This window comes from Terrapene carolina, unplaced genomic scaffold (genome assembly GCF_002925995.2).
Source record: "Terrapene carolina triunguis isolate 2854851 unplaced genomic scaffold, T_m_triunguis-2.0 Scaffold18, whole genome shotgun sequence".
Classification (NCBI taxonomy): domain Eukaryota; kingdom Metazoa; phylum Chordata; order Testudines; family Emydidae; genus Terrapene; species Terrapene triunguis.
The window spans coordinates 5,004,431-5,024,593 of NW_020664369.1; the positions used below are offsets into that span (position 1 = coordinate 5,004,431).

General features: G+C 48.8%; 1 protein-coding gene across 1 annotated transcript; it reads right to left on the bottom strand.

Annotated features, from left to right (window-relative positions):
- Nucleotides 1–539: 539 nt before the first annotated feature.
- LOC113406718 (protocadherin-8-like) lies at nucleotides 540–4,298 on the bottom strand. Its single transcript, XM_026652830.1, has 3 exons — nucleotides 1,851–4,298; nucleotides 1,506–1,713; nucleotides 540–1,001 (listed from the first exon to the last, which is right to left on the bottom strand). The coding sequence occupies exons 1-3, from the start codon at nucleotides 4,296–4,298 to the stop codon at nucleotides 628–630; spliced, it is 3,030 nt and encodes a 1,009-aa protein (XP_026508615.1). The 3' UTR covers nucleotides 540–627.
- Between the last annotated feature and the right edge of the window lie 15,865 nt (nucleotides 4,299–20,163).

Below are 20,163 nucleotides of genomic sequence, written 5' to 3' on the forward strand. Positions count from 1 at the left end.
CATCACAAAACCTTTATTAGTGTGTTTATTGGTGACACAGATTACAGAAACCAAATGGAATTAAATAACATTTAACTTGAAATTGACCACAGACTCAAGAAATACAGGTCACAGTTGGCAAGGCAAACTTCTCAATACACTGGGTTGCTTAGGTTATTATTACACTGTGAAGGAGGAATTTCCCTTATTTGATTCTAAGTAATTCAGGATATTATTATTTTGTGTCTTTCAGACAATTCCTTTGGCAATAATTTCAATTTGTTTAGCTTTTATTATATAAAAATATAACGAATTTTCCTTATATACAAACGTTACATTACACAATATACAGGTTAAAAACACTACAAAAATAGCAGGCCATAGGTGAACTAAAAGCAAAAGAACAGGGCAGGGGAAAAATTAAATACTGCACATTTCATAAAAATTACATTAACTACATACAGTTTTTTGTTTGCAAATACCAAACAGTATCAATGTGATTGGAAATCTTTCCCAACAACTTCAATTTTAAGGCACGTCTTGCATATTTATATGTACAACACTGAATCTGGTCAATAACTTAAGGGCTCTTGAGAGTGACCTAGAAGTGTTCGTGTATGTGTGTGCTTGGATGGGGAGCGTGCAGCATTAAACCTTCTCGCTAGTGTCAGTCTGGGGGGTTAGGTATCTAGTTGAGGGGGCTTGGTATAGGGGCACCCCCATCTCCTGAAGTTCTGGTAGCCTCCCAGAGCGAGGAGGGGACAGCAATGTGATTGTCCTGTCAAAGTCTCTGTGTAACACTTTCTCGTAGACACTCTGCAGACCCACTGTCTTGGGCAGCTGGGCCTGGTAGTAGTTGTCCCTGCGAAGGGGGTCCCTGGGCAAGGAGGTGCTTTTGCAGAAGGTGGATAGCTGAGCTGAGGGATGAGGAGATGAGTGAGGGTTGGATCGGCCACAGGATGGGCTCCAGCAGCGGTCCGAATGGCCCAGGATTTTACATTCAGCAGTACAAGCCCATAATCCTAAAAATACAAACAAAAACTTTAGACCTGTAATCGCTGGAGAAACAGCCACATAATTCTGAGCTCATCAGAGAGTTATTGCCCAGATCATCAAAAGCTTAGATGGGGATGGGGGAGGTGGAGGAACAATAATTCAGGACACTGCTGCAAAGCACACTCTGCAAGCTATCATTATTCCATTTAGCTAGCAAGCCCTAACTCACAATGTATGTCAGCAGGAAGAGCTTTTTGAAAATGAATTTTATAATAGGCTAGCTGCTTCTAATTTGCACTATGTTCTCGACATGCACGTAGATACTTAAGTTGCATGCTGTGAAAATGCTGGCAGGGCTACTCCTGCAGTGAGCGCTGCCTTGGAAAGATGCAAATGGTGTGACTGCTATAAAACTGGTCCAGTCAGCTCAATGTACCTTAGATAGATAGATAGATAGATCCTTTTATTCCTGGGCCAGTTTTTATTTTCATTGCAGCTGGTCTGTGCTGTGAAATTGACCGAACCCTTACCATTCTGCATGTGAGTGATGAGATCCTTCTTCAGGGCATCCCCGCTAATGTCAGAGTCACTGTCATTAAAGTCGCTGTCGCCTTTGCCACTGTCTTTGCCACTGAACTTTTCCGCTTCTCGGGCCGATATGGTATTGAAAGAATGACCTTTCCAGATGGCCACAGGTGGGGTGGATTCTTTGCTATAATTAGGAGAAGAGGCATAGGGCTGGAGGGGATTGAGAGTGTGGGAGAAATAAGCATATGTCAACATCACAACCTTATCAAGATTCCCCTCTTCCAAACCACCCCATACCTCCTTCCAGTCCCCAAGCTAAAGCACAAACAAGTGCAGTGGGATCTTACCTCCCCGTTAGTTGCCCTAAGTCGTTTCTGACCCTCGTAGAGACAGGCATTCACAGTGCTGGTCTCAGAAGAGGAGACTTCTTCTGCAGGTGGAGAAGGGTCTGGGTTGGTGAAAGAAGCTTTGCTGGGAAAGGATCGCGCTTCAAACGCATTCCCTCTGGGGCTGCTATCCTCCTGCATCCCCTTCTCTAGGTGGGAGATGTCGATCCGCTCCGTCAGGGGCCCGTTGTTCTTGATCTCGGTCTCCTTCTTGCGCTTGTTGCAGGTGGTTGCAATGGTGATGATGGCCACCAGCAGCAGGGTGCAGCTCCCAGCTAGGATGATGATGACAATCAGGGGAATGTCCCACTCCAAAGCCTTCTCCTCCCAGGAGCTTGGCTTGGCCACCTCATGGCTGCTGGAGGGTGCCGTGGCAGTCACCAGGAAGTTGATTGTGGCTGTGGTGACAAGGGGGGGCCTGCCATTGTCAGTCACGCTGAGGATGACTTTGAACACCTGCCCCAGCTCTTCGGACAGGTCCCCCCTGAGCACGATCTCACCTGTCTTCTTGTTGATGGCGAAGAGCTCTGGCTGCTGCTGCGACTCCTCCACGAAGGAGAAGGTGAGCTCCGCATTGACCCCATCATCCAGGTCTCTGGCTTTGATCTGAGCCACCAGGGAATCGGGAGGTGCCTTGCTGGAGACCCCGATCTCCACGGAGCCGTTGGTGAGCACGGGGTGGGTGATGACCGGGGCGTTGTCATTCTGGTCCACCATCCTCACCTTGATCAAGGCGCTGCTGGACAGCTGAGGGGAGCCCCCATCGCTGGCCTGGATCCTCAGGTCCAGCTGCTTGAGGATCTCATAGTTGAATGTCCTGAGGGCGTAGATGGCCCCAGTGGCAGGATCCACAGAGACGTAGGTGGAGATGGGGGCGCCCAGGACCTGTGTCTCCAGCAGCCTGTAAAGGACCTTCCCGTTGCGGCCCAGGTCGGGGTCCCGGGCCACCACGGTGGCGAGGTAGGCGCCCGGCGGGTTGTTCTCCAGCACCGCCACCTCGTAGACGGGCTTGGAGAAGAGCGGCGCGTTGTCGTTCTCGTCGCTCACGCGCACCGTGTACTGCCGGATGGTCTTGAAGGGCGGCGAGCCCAGGTCCTCGGCCACCAGGGTCAGGTTGTACTCGGGGATGCGCTCGCGGTCCAGCGGCGCGGCGGTGACGAGCACGTAGCTGTCGGCGTAGGCGCGCTGCAGCGCGAAGTGCTCGTGCCCGTAGAGGGCGCAGCGCACCTGCCCGTTGGGGCCCGAGTCCCTGTCCGAGGTGCTGACCAGCGCCACGAAGCTGTCGCGCGCCGCCGCCTCGCTGACGTAGGCCACCCCGGCGCCGGCGGGGGCGCCGCTCAGGGGGCTGATGCTGATGCCCGGCGCGTTGTCGTTCACGTCGGCCAGGCGCACGATGACTTTGCACGTGGCCGCCAGGGGGCTGGCGCCCCGGTCCTGCGCCTGCACGTCCAGCTCGTAGGTCCGCTGCCGCTCGTAATCCACCGGCCCCTGCAGCGTCAGGCGGCCCGAGAGCGGGTCCAGCCGGAAGAGCTGCCGCGCCTCGGCCGGCACCTGGCTGCCGAAGCCGTAGACGATCTCCCCGTTGGGCCCCTCGTCGGGATCGGCCGCGTCCAGGTCCAGCAGCAGGGAGCCCCGCGGCGCGTCCTCGCCCAGCTCCACCGTGACCGAGCCCTGCGGGAAGGCCGGGCTGTTGTCGTTGGCGTCCAGCACCCGGACGCTCACCGTGGCCGTGCCCGAGCGGGCCGGGCTGCCGCCGTCCTGGGCCACCAGCTCCAGGGTGTAGGCGGCCTGGGTCTCGCGGTCCAGCTCCTGCAGCAGCACCAGCTCGGCGCTTTTCCCGCCGTCCGCCCGCGGCTGCGCCTCGATGCCGAAGTGGCTGTTGCGCGAGAGCTGGAAGCTCTGGATGGAGTTGGAGCCCACGTCCGGGTCCACGGCGATCTCCAGCGGCAGGCGGGTGCCGGGCGCGGCGCTCTCGGACACCTCGAGCGGGATGTGCGCCTGGGGGAAGCGCGGCGCGTTGTCGTTGATGTCCCGCACCTCCAGCTCCACGTGCACCAGCCGGTACTGCTCCTGCCACAAGCTCACCACGTCGAAAGCCAGGACGCACTGGAGGGACTGGCCGCACAGCCGCTCCCGGTCGATCCCTTCCTCGCCGATGCTCAGCTGCCCGTCCCCCTCCCGCACCCGGACCAGCGAGCTGTTGCTGAACGGCTCCATCAGGCGGAAACTTATCTCTCCGGGCGCTTTCACGTGCATCTCTTCTGCCAAAGTGCCGATGACCGTGCCCGGCGCGTCCTCCTCGTAAGTGCGGTATCTCACCGTCTTGCAGAGGGTGACCGAGAGCAAGCAGCAGAGGTAGACGAGGCGCGGCGGAGAGGCGAGGCTGCGCCTGTCCCTATCAAGACCCATGTCACCTGCCATGAATTGCTAACCTGAACGGGGCTGAAGATGCGGAGAAACGGTTGTCCAGCTGTTAGGGAAGTGAGTCTGCCCCTAAAGCAGGAGGAGATGGGAGGGTAACTCTCCTGCTCCCAGGTGCAGATCATGCATGCTCTGCTCTGCAAGGCAAATGAGCCGATTGCTTATAGTTGCCCTAACCCGAGAGGTGCCAGCGATGCCGGTGCGCAAGGCTCAGTTTATCCAGCTTCTAAACCGGACTGCGTCTCCTGGGGGCCTTTAATAGACGCGGATATGCAAATTTTACGGAGCCGAGCAGCCAATGGCAGGCACTCTTTTCACACTGCTCTCCTGAATGCCTCCCAGAAAATCCCTTTAATGTGGAAAAGGCTTAGAGAGGAACACAAGAAAGGAAAATTAGGGAATCTCTTCTTTGTTTTCTTTAACTCTTATTTTTTTTGAAGGCGAGCTGCAAATGAGTTGGCACAGGGAGCGTGGAGTAAAATGCGCGGAGTGTTTTGTTAATGCTACCACTACAGCACCCTGCTGTTGAACAGGTGCCTACTGTGCAAATATCAGCTCTTCTGAGCTAGTCACTTAAAAACGCAGAGAAATAGCTTGCTTGGGCTGTGTGTGCGTGAATGTGTATTTATTATGCGTGTCTGCCTATGATTATCGATTAATAAAGTGTTGCGCAATGCATATATAGCGGGGGTTGATTTTCTTTCCGTTGATTTCTGTATTGATCATCATAGCAAGCCCCTAAACGAGATTGAAGGATTAACTGAAAATTGATTTTATTCAAATTTGTCCACATAATTGTGCTTTACTCGCGTGAGATCCTGTGATCAGACCTGTAATTTGCCTTTCAGAAGATATTCCTAGGATGCTTTAGTATGCATGTCACTGCCCAAGTGGCTTTCTTAAGCCTTGGGCACTAGCAGGCAAAAAAAAAAAAAGTTCCAAATAGGATTTAGCATAAGCTTGAGGAGATTTGGAAAGGTTTCAAAGATCAGACTGTATCAAAGGCTTATGAAGCTCTCGTTAGCTGTAGCAATATAATAGCATGGCAGGCTATCCCATTTGAGGCACCAATGTCTGTATTATTTCACTATGACAAGCTAAAGGGAAAGAAAGTTGAACAGTTTCCACAGAGGAGTTGGGCTAAGTTGAATATAATGAGCAAACGCCACATGTATCCATTATGTCCCTCTATTCATTCCCAATCACTGCCATAACTCTTTGACTAAACGATGATGGGCGCTGAATTACACACAATGCCCAGCTCATATTAAAATACATTTAAGATCTATCCCTCCTGATGCCCTGTTACGCCTATTTAGAGGATTTTCTTTTTGTCCTAATAGGGCCACTCTGGGAAGCAACACTAGTCTCGTTCCAGAAGAACAAAATAACAGCATGAGGTTGAAACCTGGCACGAACCTTGGGGAACTAAACCATCTGCCTAGAAAAGTATGAAGACATAGCAGCGAGTCGCCAAGTTTTACTAGTCCTGCAGTCCGAGGGGATACTGAGACAGCGCATGCAACGTGCATTCATTGGGTCCCCACATCGCCCCCCAGCTTCATGTTAGGTCTAAGCACTGTGGGGGAATAGCGGGCAAAGAGAATGCGTACCTGATATCAGATACGGTCCTGGTGAAAGAGACCATTCAAATAAAGTCAGTGAGAGAAGAGAGAAGATTGTATCAATAGTCTCTCCTGAGGGACCGTGGAATGGATTCCACGTTTTAGGTCACATTCTGAAACAGAAATACACATTGCAATTGGTACATCGTGATTTTGTGTAGCGCGATGAGGAAAGAAAAAGACACTATGCACTTTAAATTGAACTGAGTGCTGTTTTGATCTGTAAACGTTGTATAAAAGGTATCCGCTCGGTTGAGCGCTTCAAGCGGTTACCATGCTAGTACGAAAAAGCAGAATCAGGCTGCAAGACTGGGGGAGAGGCATGCGCCAAGCTTCCTACAATGTGCAAGAAAGAGAGCCCTTACTAGAGTATATCTATAAATGTAAAGACGTCTACAGACCCAAGGCGGCATGAGTAAATGCTGCCCAGAAGCGCTCTGCCTCCTGGTGCTCTTCCCCTTTATTTGTGTCCCTTCGCTGTGTATTTCAGGGATGAAAAAGAGCAATTGCCGTAGCAGCTGCAGCAGGCATTGTGTATGGGAAATACAAAGCATCTACCTCAACAGCACATTGGTCTCGTGGCATCCTCTCCAGTAACCTTCCCCTCACGCGGATTGCAATAGTTCTCCCCCTTTGCCCACGTTCCACACATATCGATCCCCTCCGCCCGTCTGACTAGAATGTCCGATTCTAGTAGCTGGAGTCCTCCCTAATCCCTCTGTCACCAGAGGCTTCCTCCTTGGGGCTGATCATGCCTTAATGGGACCCCTGCAGGACAACGAACTTGTCACTGGCCAGTACTTACATGTACATCTGTATACAGCCCTAGTCACAACAGGCATCCTATGAGCTTTCAAGGGCTGGTTACTAATGCAGCCAAAGCTGACTTGTATTAGTACTTTACAGTGAATAGAAACATCTGTCCATTTGTTCCAGCTGTGCGCATGAGCCACGCCCTGGGCCCGATCGGATCCCCCCTGAAGTCAATGGAAAGACTCCCATTGATTTCAAGGGAAGTTGGATCGGGCTCCATGTGAGCCACAAAGGCCCTCTCCTGACATCCAGATCTGATCGCCAAGTTAAATTACCAGTTTGCCTTAATACTACCGACTTCTCAGTGTTCACAGCCTTTGCATAACCTCAGCCGAGGACACAAAGGACCTCACTGGAGCAAAAAAGACCAGAGGGAAATTGAACAAAGTTGGCTTATTTTTAAGGGAATTGAAGACAATGGTCCAAAATCTGTTCCCGCTAGTCCGGATTCTGATTTCAATTACACAGTTACCAATCCGGTATAATTACTGGGCAGCTTCAGATATATCTGGTGTAAATCCGGAGTAACTTCTTTGAAATCAATAGGGCTTCGAAGGTGTAAATGAGAGGGTAATTTGGCCCCACATCTGACAATCACATTGATCCGGAAATCGGGGTGTGCTTGGCCAATGAATGACCTTTGCTTTAGTCTCATATCTGGACGTAGCTGCAGTAGTCCTAATTCTTAGTGGCACAAACTACCAAAGAAATCACTACGGCACGGATCATTCAGGCATCTGACTCAAAGCTGTGGCGAACCGACCGATCTAAAACGAGTTGGTATAATGCAAGGAAGGCGCTTTGCTGCCTTTCAGCAGCAGGGCGTGCCAAGCGTCCCAAAGCCCAGCTTCCTAATTACTGCCGAGGAGCTGTGTTAAGAGTAATTACCCCGAGTGGTGTGATGGCACGCGAGTGAAGTGAGCTCGGGTGCCTGCGGATTGCCAGCATTCTCCAGCCTGGCGGGCAGCAGCCAGATTATGGAAATGGGATTTAAAACAGCGCATCAGCGCCTCACTCAAATCCCCACCGAGAGAGGGGGAAAAAAAATCCGCGCAGCGCTGATCTGGTCCAACAAAAGCGCCCCAAATCGCCTTGTTATCATACCAAAAGGCTTTGGCTGTCTCAAAGGAGCCCCTTTCTCTTTATCTTAGCAACTTAGCAGACAACTGTCTCGCGATCATGAGAACAAACATGGCCACAATGGTTGGCATTTTCTCGGAATGCAAATGTGGTGGGCTCAGAAAAGCTGGATTTCTCTGACTCTGCCTAATACCAGCATTGTGAAACTCGCGTGCAGACAGCAAGATTGACATGGCCGTCACGTGATGGATTAGATCTATAGGAAAGTTTTCAAAGAGTTTACAATGGGTGGCTCAGCTTGATCTGATATCTCCCACAGTTTAGAGGGAAAGAGAAGCAGGATATATTCTCATATGTAATAGGATTATCTTTTCCATTTCAAGTTCTATACAGCATGTAATTTATTTTTAATTAGGATTAACTCTGCCAGGAAAGGAAACTAGACTTTGCTGAGAAGGCAGCGCTATTCTAAGAGAAGGAGAGGCGTTCTTATTCTTTACAAATAAATAAATCAATCAGTCAATAAAACAGGACCATGTTTTGCCTCCCACGCACTTCACAAGAGAAACGGTGGAAAGAAGTGTATTTTAAATGCATAATCAAGAATAAATCAGAAGAGGCTTTGAGAGGCATTATTTTTATGTCTAATACAGAATTCGATCGTTTTTCAGAGAGTTCCAATGGGGTGTTTGTTCCACTTGACCCTTTAGAAGTAGAGCGAGGCAGAATATCCTTTCTTTCTGTATGTCTTTCTGTCTGTTCCTACCAGTTTTGATTTTTGGCAATATATATCAATTACTCTATTGTATAAACCTTCCCAACAAACGTAATGTATCGTAGCTTGGAGATAATCCATTCACAAGGTTATAAAAAACTATAGAATAATTCTTTGTACAGCTAAAAATTAAACATACGGAAACTCTGTTTTAAAAACCCGTCTCTAAAAATATTAGTTAAACAGCCAAGATCGGGTGATTGATTCACGTGGGGACATATGTTCTTGCAAATTGTTCGTATTGTTACTAATAGAGATTCTCACACCGCATAATTTCTTTGAAGCAGACAACTGGAGGTTTTTCCATAGCTGTGCAGGATATTAATAATTTACTGGCTTTCTTGCATAAAGTCACTATTGTGGAGTCGCAGAGCACTCTAGAAACAGGCATTTCTTCATGTCCGATGGCTTGAGCTTTCTGCTTCCAAACCCTCCCCGATCTACTTTTGATATGGAAATCAAGCCTGCTGTGTGTGGTGGTTTCTATGCCACAACACTTTAGGACCTGGATTCCGCCCAGTGCAAACTGAAGTCTGGTGTTAGAAATTTCTCCGAAGAAAAGTGAAAACATTTTTATACCATTAATTTCGTGTCACCAACAATCAAGCTGGACTGATGGCCGGTAAATTGCCCAGTGACAGTCTGCGGTTAAATATCTATGTGTCTAGATATCGATAGATCTAGTCAAAGAGAAAGCTACTCGGGTCGGGTTGGTCCGTGAAACCCTCCTTCTCTGTTCACGCCGTTACCCTGTTTCTCACAGATACCTGATCTAGAAACTGCGGAAGAAACTCAGGTCTTAAATAACCCCCCGTTTTTTATCCAGTACCACTAAATAAACGGTTGTTTGTAGCAAAACCATGGGCTTCGGCGTTGAAAAAAGGAGAGGACTCCTGGGATTGGTTGAGCTAACCACCCTACTTTACCCGTCCTATTAATAACGCAAAAGCGCTTTCCTCACCCCGGCTTGATGTGAAAGTCACAAGTTCACGCTACCTGGTTTATCGGTGACATAAACCTCCGAGTGAAAGACACACTGGTCAGTGTTCCTAGAGCATGCGCGGACTTTCTGCTGGCGGCTTGGCTCACAGAGCACTAGAAACTCAGGGACATGTCGCCCCCTCCCCCCAGGCTCATAGCGCACAGGGGGGCGAGGGCCTCCACGTGGGGGCAGGCTGCCGACTGCTTAGGACAGTTTCGGATCTCTGAAAGAAACTCCCGTGAGAATAGGGTGACCAGACAGCAAACGTGAAAAATCGGGACAGGGGATGGGGGGTAATAGGAGCCTATATAAGCAAAAGACCCCAAAATCGGGACTGTCCCTATAAAATCGGGACATCTGGTCACCCTAGGTGAGAATCCTGTGTGTACCATCTTAGTTTCCACCGCAGGAAGGTGCGCTTGGAAAGAAGGTAAATCTCCATTGGACTCCGGCCCCCACAATCGCTACAGTGTCCAGGTTGTAACTCTCATTTTCCACAGGGCTCACTGAGTAGATTCACCCCACACCTTTTCAACCCTATGATGATCCCGATGGAGGGGAAATGGGCTAGTTTGTCAGGGGGGAATATTGTGACCCGTGCGCCATTGAGCTTTACTGGGAACACCGTGCAGCCAGTGTGAAGGCAGATTGGGACTCAGTGTGGGGTTTAGACCACGGAGACTTTCCATAACTGCAGACAACACGTAAACAATGCATTGCTGCCATGCCCTGAAAGAATTGGTCTAATTTCTTTAGAAGGGGGCTCAGAGCAGAACCATCTGACTTTAACTGAGCTGGCTGAAAGGCGCAGGGCTGGGGAGGGGGCAAGTGGGGCAATTTGCCCCAGGCCCTGGGTGCCGCAGGGGCCCCCACGAGAATATAGTATTCTATAGTATTGCAACTTTTTTTATGGAAGGGCCCCCCGAAATTGCTTTGTCCCAGGCCCCCTGAATCCTCTGGGTGGCCCTGGAAAGGCCTGAGTAGGGAACACACGAACACATTGCTTTATATATCCCCGAGCTGCGCACACATCTCCCAACACAGAGTTCAGAAAGCAATCCCAACCCGGATTCCGTAGTCTGGGGAGGAATGGAATGACCTCTCCTTCTATTGAAATGCTGCTTTCATCTCCACGGGTCCCTCTTTCCTCGGCAGCTTCATGGAGGGTTCTGATCTGCCTTCAGTGATCTCCAAAAACAAAAGAATTCCTTACGCTTCGCGGACTAAACAATCGCCCTGTTTAATCATTTCGATCACAGCCGAGGATGTGTGGGGTTAACCTGTCAAACCCCACAAGACTAGGCTGATCAAAACCCGATGAAACAAAGACTGGAACTAATAGGAGGAACGTTTTCGTTGTTCTATCAGTGTTTGCACTGGAGGATTGTGTACAGTGTTGTGCTTCTGCCTTTGGCCATGTACTCTATAGACGGCAGAGGCTGCAGACGTTCACGTGAATTGCAATTTTGGATCAGGGTTATAAATCACCCTGATTATTGGGCTGTTATTCTTTGCTACATGAAATGTAGACTATGCAAAATGAGTTTATAGTCTGGAATAAATCAATCACATAAACGTCAGCACGCAGTTTTGATTCCACAAGGAAAGATTTTTATTGGATTAATTTCTAGCCCCTATTGGAGTGGCAGCTGGGGCTGTGATTCAAGAGGAGAAAACAAAAGGAGAACAAAACCACATTACAGTTAATGAAATGCTAAGCAAAGTACATGCATCATGCCCTGGCCTAAGGGATCACTCCATCAGGTCCAGAGTGAGGACATTCCAAGGTGGGCCCCAGACACGAGTCAGAGCTGCTAGCAGACCTGGGATCTGATGAGGTTCTCAGTTTCCCAGTTCATCTTGCCTCCCCAGGGCGGTACCTAGTGCTAATGAGATTTGACTGAATCCCAGGCACAAACCAAAAGTGAGCACACCCTATCCCTGGCCCCCTACCCATAAAATCTCCTCTTAAATCTTGCCACTCACTCTCCCTGATGACTGTCCTTCTCCTCTCCCACACTTTATCCCTCCCCCCCCCCCCCCCCCCCCGCCCCCCCCCCCCCCCCCCCACTTTTCCCCCCCCCCCCCCCCCCCCCCGGCAGGGAGGCAATCATTTCTCTAAAAACAACAAGGAGTCTGGTGGCACCTTAAAGACTAACAGATTTATTTGGGCATAAGCTTTCGTGGGTAAAAACCAAATAAATCTGTTAGTCTTTAAGGTGCCACCAGACTCCTTGTTGTTTTTGTAGATACAGACTAATACGGCTACCCCCGATACTTGACAATCATTTCTCTGTTTTTCTTTCTTATCTCTAGCCCTCTCCTGTGCCTTGCTCACTATTCCCCCTCCTCTCTTCTGCCCCCTTTTATCATCTCCAACTCCTCTCTTTACTGTCTACTTTTTTTTCACAGAGGAGCAGAGAGTAGGGATGGTCCAGAATTAAGGACCTAGCTGGGATCACAAGTTTAATTCCCTGTCTGCTGCAGACTTTTTGTGTGACCTTGGGCAAGTCACTTAGGGCTTGCGAGTTAGACCACATTAAAGCAGCCCAGGGCGCTCGAACTCCCGATGAGTCCGCACTGGCAAGGCATGTAGAGCGCGTGGATCCCGCAGCTGGAGCGCTCCTGGTACTCCACCTCCACGAGAAGCATAGAGCTTGCTGCGCCCCCTCTGAAACGCCCAGGCGTCAGTGTGAATGAGGTGTTGCATTACTGCGCTGTGATTGACCTCCTGAAACGTCCCATAAATCCCCTGAAGTCAAGTGGCCACTCTTCTCATTGTTTTGGAATCAGCTGCAGGAATGCGGATATGCCCTTTCAAAGCTCCGTTTCTGACAGCCGGCTGCTTATATGCTCCGGGACAAAGCAACCATTACTGTGGAATGCTGCTTGCTGTGAGTGTGTGTGAGAGAGAAGTGGGGGGAGGGGGTCTGCTGCCATCTGAACTTACAAGACAGCGTGCTGACATGCTCTCAGCCCCCCCAAAACCCACTCTTTCTCCCTCCACATACACACAACACACTCCCTGTCACACTCCACCCCCCCATTTGAAAAGCACTTTGCAGCCACTTGCACACTGGGATAGCTACCACAATGCACTGCTCTTTGTGGTGTTGCAAGAGCTGCTAATGTGGCCACGCCAGTGCATTTGCAGCTGACAGTGTAAACACAGGGCAGCGTTTTCCCTGCTGCGGTCTCCGAAATCTGGTTTAACTCCCAGCGCTCTACATCTGCAAGTGTAGCCATGCCCTTAGTGTCTCTCTGCCTCAGTTTCCCATCTGTATAATGTGGATAATAGGACCTCCCTACCTCACAGGAGTTTTGTGAGGTTAAATACATTATAGACTGTGAGTACCTTAGATAGATGCCTGCCCCAGTCGCATCAAGTTTGTTGCTGGAGATGGCTGGATCAGGGATAAGTACTTTTTAAGCAGCCTATTCTAAGCTTCTCTGTCTTGCTACCTAGGGTTTTGGGGAGCTCACACAATAGGTGGATCAGTCACTCGCACCGGTCCCTGATGCAGGAAAAAAATATGAGCCAACTACCACCCAGTAGCCAAACATATTAGCTAGGACCTGATACAATAGCTTGTTGGGGAAGGCCCAGCAAGGTCCAGGGAGAGTTCCCTGGTGAAGTTTCCTGCACTACTTCTCAGCCTGTCTGCTGGGAATGGAGCAGAGGGGAAGTCACTGGGTATCGCACTACAGTGATGTTCCTGAAGACTGCTTGCGGGTGTGCTTTATCTTTTGCACTGACCTAGTGTGTTAATGTCTGGTATATTTGGAGTTCCCCCACCAGTTTTCTTGGCTTGTGGGATAACGTTGCATCCTCTCCTCCCTCTCTGCAGCCTTGTCTACAGTCTCTCCCTCTCTGAAGGAGAGTTTAGAAATATAAAGAAGAGAAGGAAAGGGCTTCTCAGGTCTAGGCATCTCCTGCCACTGCAGGATTGTTCCCTCCAGCAAATGTGCAGTGCTAGTGCATTGCCCTGTATACTTTTAAATGCCTGTTGTAATGGGCCTTCCATCATTCCCCTTGGGAGATTATTCCGCTGTCTAGTAAATCTCACCGGGATATTCACTACGCACTTTCCCCTTCTTAATTTCATTTCATGTACTGCTAATTATAGTACCACCTAGCACCACTCTGCCTGCCAGTCCTCAGTGGTTACAGCCTTCCCTCATTTCTAAGCTTGTATACAGTTGGATGTAATCTATTCATTTAAATGTAATGATAGTGTCTGCACACAAATATATTGTGATTAGTCTAATCATAATGTCACTCCACCTCTGTCTCCCCTCAGCCTATCCTACTTTCACACACTTTCCCCCACTGCTAAAGTTGAGTCTGCCATTGCTGCCAGTATTTTAGGTGAGGGGCACCAGTATAAATCCCTAAGATAGAATCCTATGGGCAGCAGAGGCAGGTGCTCCGTCTAATACTTCTAGTGAAGAGGAGTCTCTTCCTCCATCTCTTCTTTCCCTCCCTCATATGATCTTCTTGCAGAGGGCCTCCAGCTGTGAAGGACTGAGTCCCTACTGTGCACAGCATCCCAAGCAGCTGTAGAGTCAGAAAAGAGTCTGGCTCTGGCTCATATCATTGCTGCTCAGGAGGCTGTGAGAGCAATGGAACTGACCAGACAGGCTGCTGCTGCACTTGCCAGAGAATGTATGTTATTCCTTACTGATGAGTGGGCAAGTGTTTTTTTTCTTCTCCAAGCCTTGCTGTTATGAGCTAAACAGAAGATTCTGCATGCACTATAGGGCAGGACTGATGAAGTTCTGAGCACTCAAGGAAGTCTAACACAATTTACAGGCTGAGTGGCTCAACCCTGAAGATCCCGTGCTCAATTTTCTCAGCATTTGGTCTTGTTGACAATTGTCTCCTGCCTGGTAGGGATATCTTCCTGCTCCCAGGCAGTGGGATGTCTTGATACTTGTAGCAAGTTCTCCTCATGCTACCTATTGGAAGGTATGTTCCAGGGTGAGCAGCAGCAGCAATTTAACAATGACTAGGCTTCTCTTATGGCCTTGTATTCAGGGATCAAAGTGTCCACTGTCTTTTTGGCTATCTTTGTGTGGGAGATGATCAAACACACTAGCAACCGGGCTCATCCAGGCCTTCTGGAACCTGGCAATTGCAGACTCTTGCAGGTGAGTGCTCAGGAGGGCTGGATGAAGGCAAAATCCATTGACTGGCTGATGCAGGCCAGGGGCTGGGAGGGGGACCCATTGACCCCCAAAGTTTGGATTCAAGGATTCCTTGGTGGGGCACCCACATAAAGTATTGGGGTTCTTCATGGAGACTGGAGAACAGGGAGTAGCATTGGCAGAGATCCCGGAGTGACAGGAGCACTTTGATTTGTTGTAGAGGGTAGTTTGATTGAACTGGGTATGGGCCCCATTAAGCATAATACACCAGGAGTGCTGAGTTCCACTTGGAACTTTCCAAATGAATTCTGGCTGAGGTCCCTGGTTCCCTGCGAAGGAGTAGGAATCCATGGGTTTGTTTGGGGTTGCTAGTCTCCTGATTCTTCACAGGGCCGGGAAGCCTGCATTACTAGCTCTTTATAATCTTTCACTCCTCACTCTGTTTCTGCAGCTTACACCAGAAGGAGTTTGGCACCTGTTCCTTATGGCTCGCGGCAGCCACATCTGCCTCACAAGCTGGGCTTCCTGAGACAGGCAATCAGGGAAACTGGGAGATGACAGTCTTTCTGTTTCAAGTACTAAGTAAGGGCCTGATCATAAGCATGCCCCTTCCAAGGAACAGCTTGTAGCTTCGGACCCTGAAGGAGCAAGGAGCTGGTCCCTCCAATTACATCATTAACCTGTTTTTCTTGGCTACTGTAGTTCTGCTTTCTCGGTAGCCTCCTCTTGCTTCAAGGTCAGATGAAGTGTGCATCTGTGCCTACAGCATTATAGAGCTGATCCAAAGCCCACTGATGTCAATTGAAGTTTTCTCACTGACTTCAACAGACTTTGGATCAGGTCCCCAGTTATTATTGTTGTCAGAGTTTAATTTCTGGCGTGCTTTATACTACAGAACTGGATTGGCTGGGCCCAGGGTCTAATGCCTGCATGGCTAGGAGCTACCTGGGTCTGGTAAGAAAGGAGTGTCCTCAGGTTCAGTGAGGCCTCTCTCCTGTTTCAACACCTGGTTCTGCCTCCCTTTTCCATCCACATGCTGGATTTCCATGTAGAACCGCGCTTACTAATTCAGTCTTTAATGTGCAAGGGTTCCATATATGTTGTCCATCTGCTCTTTGATTTTGATGTGCTATATTTAACACTTATGTAGTGTCTTTCTTCCCAAGTGATCACAAAGTGCTTCATAACCTACCTGCATGCAACTCCCTGAAATGGAGGCAGAGTAGGGGAGCCAACTGGCACATAGTAGTGGAAGAAGGGGAAATTTTGGCTAAAAGAGAAAAAAACTCTTTTAATAGTCATGCAAGTAGGCAAGGGCTAAAATTTTCAAAAGCACCTAAGTGACTTAAGGGGTCAGTAGGACGTAGATTCCTAAATTATTTAGGTACTTTTGAAAATGTTACCCAAGACCTTTGTTTTAAGGGCTCACATACTGTGCTGTGTTTCATGAATTTAGCATAACGTGCTCAGATTACCTTAATGGGTCAAGGAAAGAATTGGCACCCCCCTTGTGAATTGCTATCTCTATCTCTGTCTATCCTTGGTGATCCAGAGACTCTGAACACTCACATATACATTGCTAATCTTTCACATTTGGACTTCAGTTGTTCTCAGTTTATAATGTGGCAAATGGCCCTATTAGATAAAGCAGGATCCAGGGAAGAAGCTGCCCTCCAACCCATGCATGTGCAGGGACGGGACTTGGAACCTGTAGCAGCGTGGGTAAGAGCTTGCTATTGTCCGTTTCATAGAGTTTAATGCCAGATAGGACCATTAGACCTTCTAGTCTGTCCTCCTGCATAACACAGGCCATGAAATTTCCTCCAAATACCCCTATGTTGAGCCCACAACAACTTCAGTTAAATCAAGCATTTTGGTCCAAAGCAGACTAAACTGTTGCGTGCTACAGGCAGAGACCAGGACAGACACAGGGACTGTTCATCTTAGGCTACGTCTTCACTACCCGCCGATCCGGCGGGTAGCAATCGGTTTATCGGGGATCGACTTACCGCGTCTCGTGAGGACGCGGTAAAATCGATCCCTGATCGCTCTGCCGTCGACTCCGGAAATCCACCTCGACAAGAGGCGGTAGCGGAGTCGGCGGCAGCGCGGCAGCGGTCGGCTTTACCCCGTCCTCACCACCAGGTAAGCCGACCTAAAATACGCAACTTCAGCTACGGTATTCACGTAGCTGAAGTTGCGTATCTTAGGTCGGAACACTGCTGTAGTGTAGACCTAGCCTTAGAAAAGAGAGGACTGGGGGGAGGGAGGGAGGAATATTTTAGAAGGCTATAAAATCGTGAATGGTGTGAAGAAAGTGAATAGGCAAGAGCTATTTACCCTTTCACATAACACAAGAACTAAGGGTCACCCAAACCTGGCAGCAGGTTTAAAACAAACATAAGGAAGTACTGCTTCACACAAGGCACCGTCAACCTTGTTGACGGTGGAACTTGTTGCCAGTGGATTTTGTGAAGGCCAAAAGTATAACTAGGTTCAAAAAAGAATTAGATAAGTTCATGGAGGGTAGGTCCATCAATGGCCACTAGCCAAGATCATCAGGGATGCAATCTCCAACTGCCAGAAACTGGGACTGGATGACAGGGGATGGATGACTTGAAATTGCCCTGTTCAGTTAATTCCCTCTGAAGCATCTGGCGCTGGCCACTGTTAGAAGACAGGATACTGGACAAGATGGATCATTGGTCTGGCCAATTATAGCAGTTCTTATCCTGGTATTCTGTCTCCAATTGTGGCAAATCTCTGATGCTTCAGAGGAAGGCAAAAAAACTCCTCCCAGATTATGATTATGCATTGGGTGAAGCAGTTCCTTCCTGACACCCACAGGCAACTGGATGAAGCCCTGAAGCATGAGAATAGATTGTATCATTACCAAATACAGAGCCACAAGTGTTATGAGCATGTTGTAAAATGAACAGTGATTGTGGGGCACATCTGTACAAAGGCCCAGCATAGTATGTTGGGCCATTTTTAGGCTATAGTCAATCAGCTCCAAAGTGGGACACCTGTGGCACCTGTTTACTTTTCAAGTACACAAGAGATCACACCAGTGGGGCTGTGCTGTGGCATAGATATGGGCTTGAAACCACGCACAGGTTTCATGATGATGTGGCCCATCAAGTTTGGCAGGAATTGCCTGTTGGATTTTAGGTTTGGTCAATTGACTCATTTATTTATTCTAAATGCTTCTAAAAGCTGTGGCCAATTTGACTCCCAATCTGTGTTTCTGTCTTCTTTGAGGCCTATGTAAATGTAAGCAGGGAAAGTGAAGTCTTGTACGTTTACATTCACTGGATGGCAAATGTAAAGCTTTCCAGATCACTGGAAAAACCATTTAGCCACAATGTCCACCCTTTGAGAAAAATATTGTAACATTTTATATGCAGTAATAAATGCGTGGAGTGACTTAGCAGCAGAACCTGAGGCTTAGAGGGAGGCCCCTTCAAAAAACACATTGGCTTTTAGAGGAAAGACTGGTATAATATCTGTATTAGCCAAGAAAATGAGGGCTGATGGCTCAAGTGACTATCATGTCTGCCTCTGTACTAAGTACTGAATACATGTTTCTGTCTAAACAAATACTTGTCTGCAGTAAGCTGATCTGAAAAGCTAGTGTGATGGTAAAGATGCTGTGGGTTGAGGGGTGGAGAATGGTGCTGTCAGACATGGCTCTTAAGAGAAAGGTGATTTATAGGTGAAAACACACACAAGTTAAAACCAAAAAAATATATAACGATTTGAAGAGTTTCCCTAAACACCGACATTTGCAGAGACATCAGCTAGGATAGCTGATCCATTATATAGTTTTTTTTCTGGCACCGCCAATTATTAAGCTTGCCAGACACTTCCCATTATAAGACCTTGTTTGCAATAGCTTATAACTTTGACAAACTGTAACTGTTTGGGCTGAAATTGGCCGTGCTGGGTGTCTGCCTCAAGCTGAAGTTTTAGAAAATTCTATCCAAAACAGTTCAGCCATTTCCAAAAACAAGGCTAGGGAAAAAGACACTGTTTTGCCCAGGTTAAAAAACTCTGGTGACCTTTTCTTTGAAAAGCCCGAGAACCTCTATGCTGTGGAGCAGGGTTTTGAAATTTGCCAGGGAGGGGGTGGCCTTTGGATCAGGGATATGCCTTCTGCCATCACTATGAAAATCCATCTAAACTTGGCCAAGTTAGAGGCCTTTGAAAAAGCACAGTTTGTACATGCTCAGTAGAGACAGATTTTAACAGCTAAATTTCTAGAAGATTCTGTATGCACTTGGCATGCTCCAGCCCAGGGTTGAGCAGGACTTTCCCTGCAATTGTGGCTCTGGGCTGCTGCACTCCTTCTTCGGTTCAGGCATCTGAACTGAGAGCAAGGAGTTCGTCTCTCCTGTGCTGTCAGTGACCCTCCATGCTGGGCCCAGGCAGTGTGAAAACTAAATTATCTGATTCGAATGCAGAAGGGACAAGTGCCAGACCTGCAAAGGTGGTGGGAAGAATAGAAAGGGACAAGGAGCGTGGGAGGGAGGGTGGAAATGGGGACTGGAAGCTGGTGGTGAGGGAAGAGGGAAACTGGGACTGGGAGCTGGGGGAGAGACTGGGACTGGCTGGGCAAGGAGACTGGGACTAGGAGGTGGGGATGGAAATGGAGGGGGCTATGAAGAATCTGGGGTGAGAAGTAGAGAGGACTGGGGCAGGGAGAGGTTGCGGGGGACAGGCCAGAATGGATCATGCTTGGGGGAATGGGCAGAAGAGTCTGTTACCACTAGAGCACACTTTCCTCCAGAGCCTAGAATAGAACCTACTTTCATCATTCCTCTGCTGTCAGCAAATATTTGTGAAACCCACTAGCAAAATAGCCCAGCCCCTTCTAATGCTAGTCCACATAGAGGATGATGACAACCCACTACTGCTATCAGTTACTCCATCAACTCAAGTGGCAGAAGTTTGTGTGGTGGATCTAAAGGTTCCAGCCCTGCTGATGAACCATGTAGGTGTCAATATGATGCCACATGAAGGAATTTCTGTTTTTTCAGTTTCCTTTATAAAAACCTAGGAAAGTACAGACAAAAATAAGTTAAAGGGACATTATAAAGGTGGAAAAGTCAAGCACTCAAAATGTAGGAAAGGCCAGAAATAAGGTTGCCTGTATTAACTGTGTATACTCTTCTCCAGCGACCTCCTTTCCCTCTCTTTCCTTATAGCCAGAAACCTTTTCCCCAAGGGGTGGTGAGCTATATGGGCCTGTGGTGCCCATGTTCCAGGAATATTCAGGGCCCGGGGGGCCCGGCTCCACCAATGTTCAGGGATGGGTCTCTCCCCGGCCCCTCCTTCCGCCCCTGCGCGCAGGGCCAGCTCCAGGCACCAGCCGACCAAGCACGTACTTGGGGCGGCTCCTGGTAAGGGGCGGCCAATCTTGGGGGTCAC

What these genes read in the sequence shown, in the direction of transcription:
- LOC113406718 (XM_026652830.1), bottom strand. Translation starts at nt 4,298, where the DNA reads ATGGGTCTTGATAGGGACAGGCGCAGCCTCGCCTCTCCGCCGCGCCTC. An exon ending in TTAGGGCAACTAACGGGGAG is followed by an intron (nt 1,714 to 1,850) that starts GTAAGATCCCAC and finishes AATCCCCTCCAG; the next exon opens with CCCTATGCCTCTTCTCCTAA. An exon ending in CATCACTCACATGCAGAATG is followed by an intron (nt 1,002 to 1,505) that starts GTAAGGGTTCGG and finishes TTGTATTTTTAG; the next exon opens with GATTATGGGCTTGTACTGCT.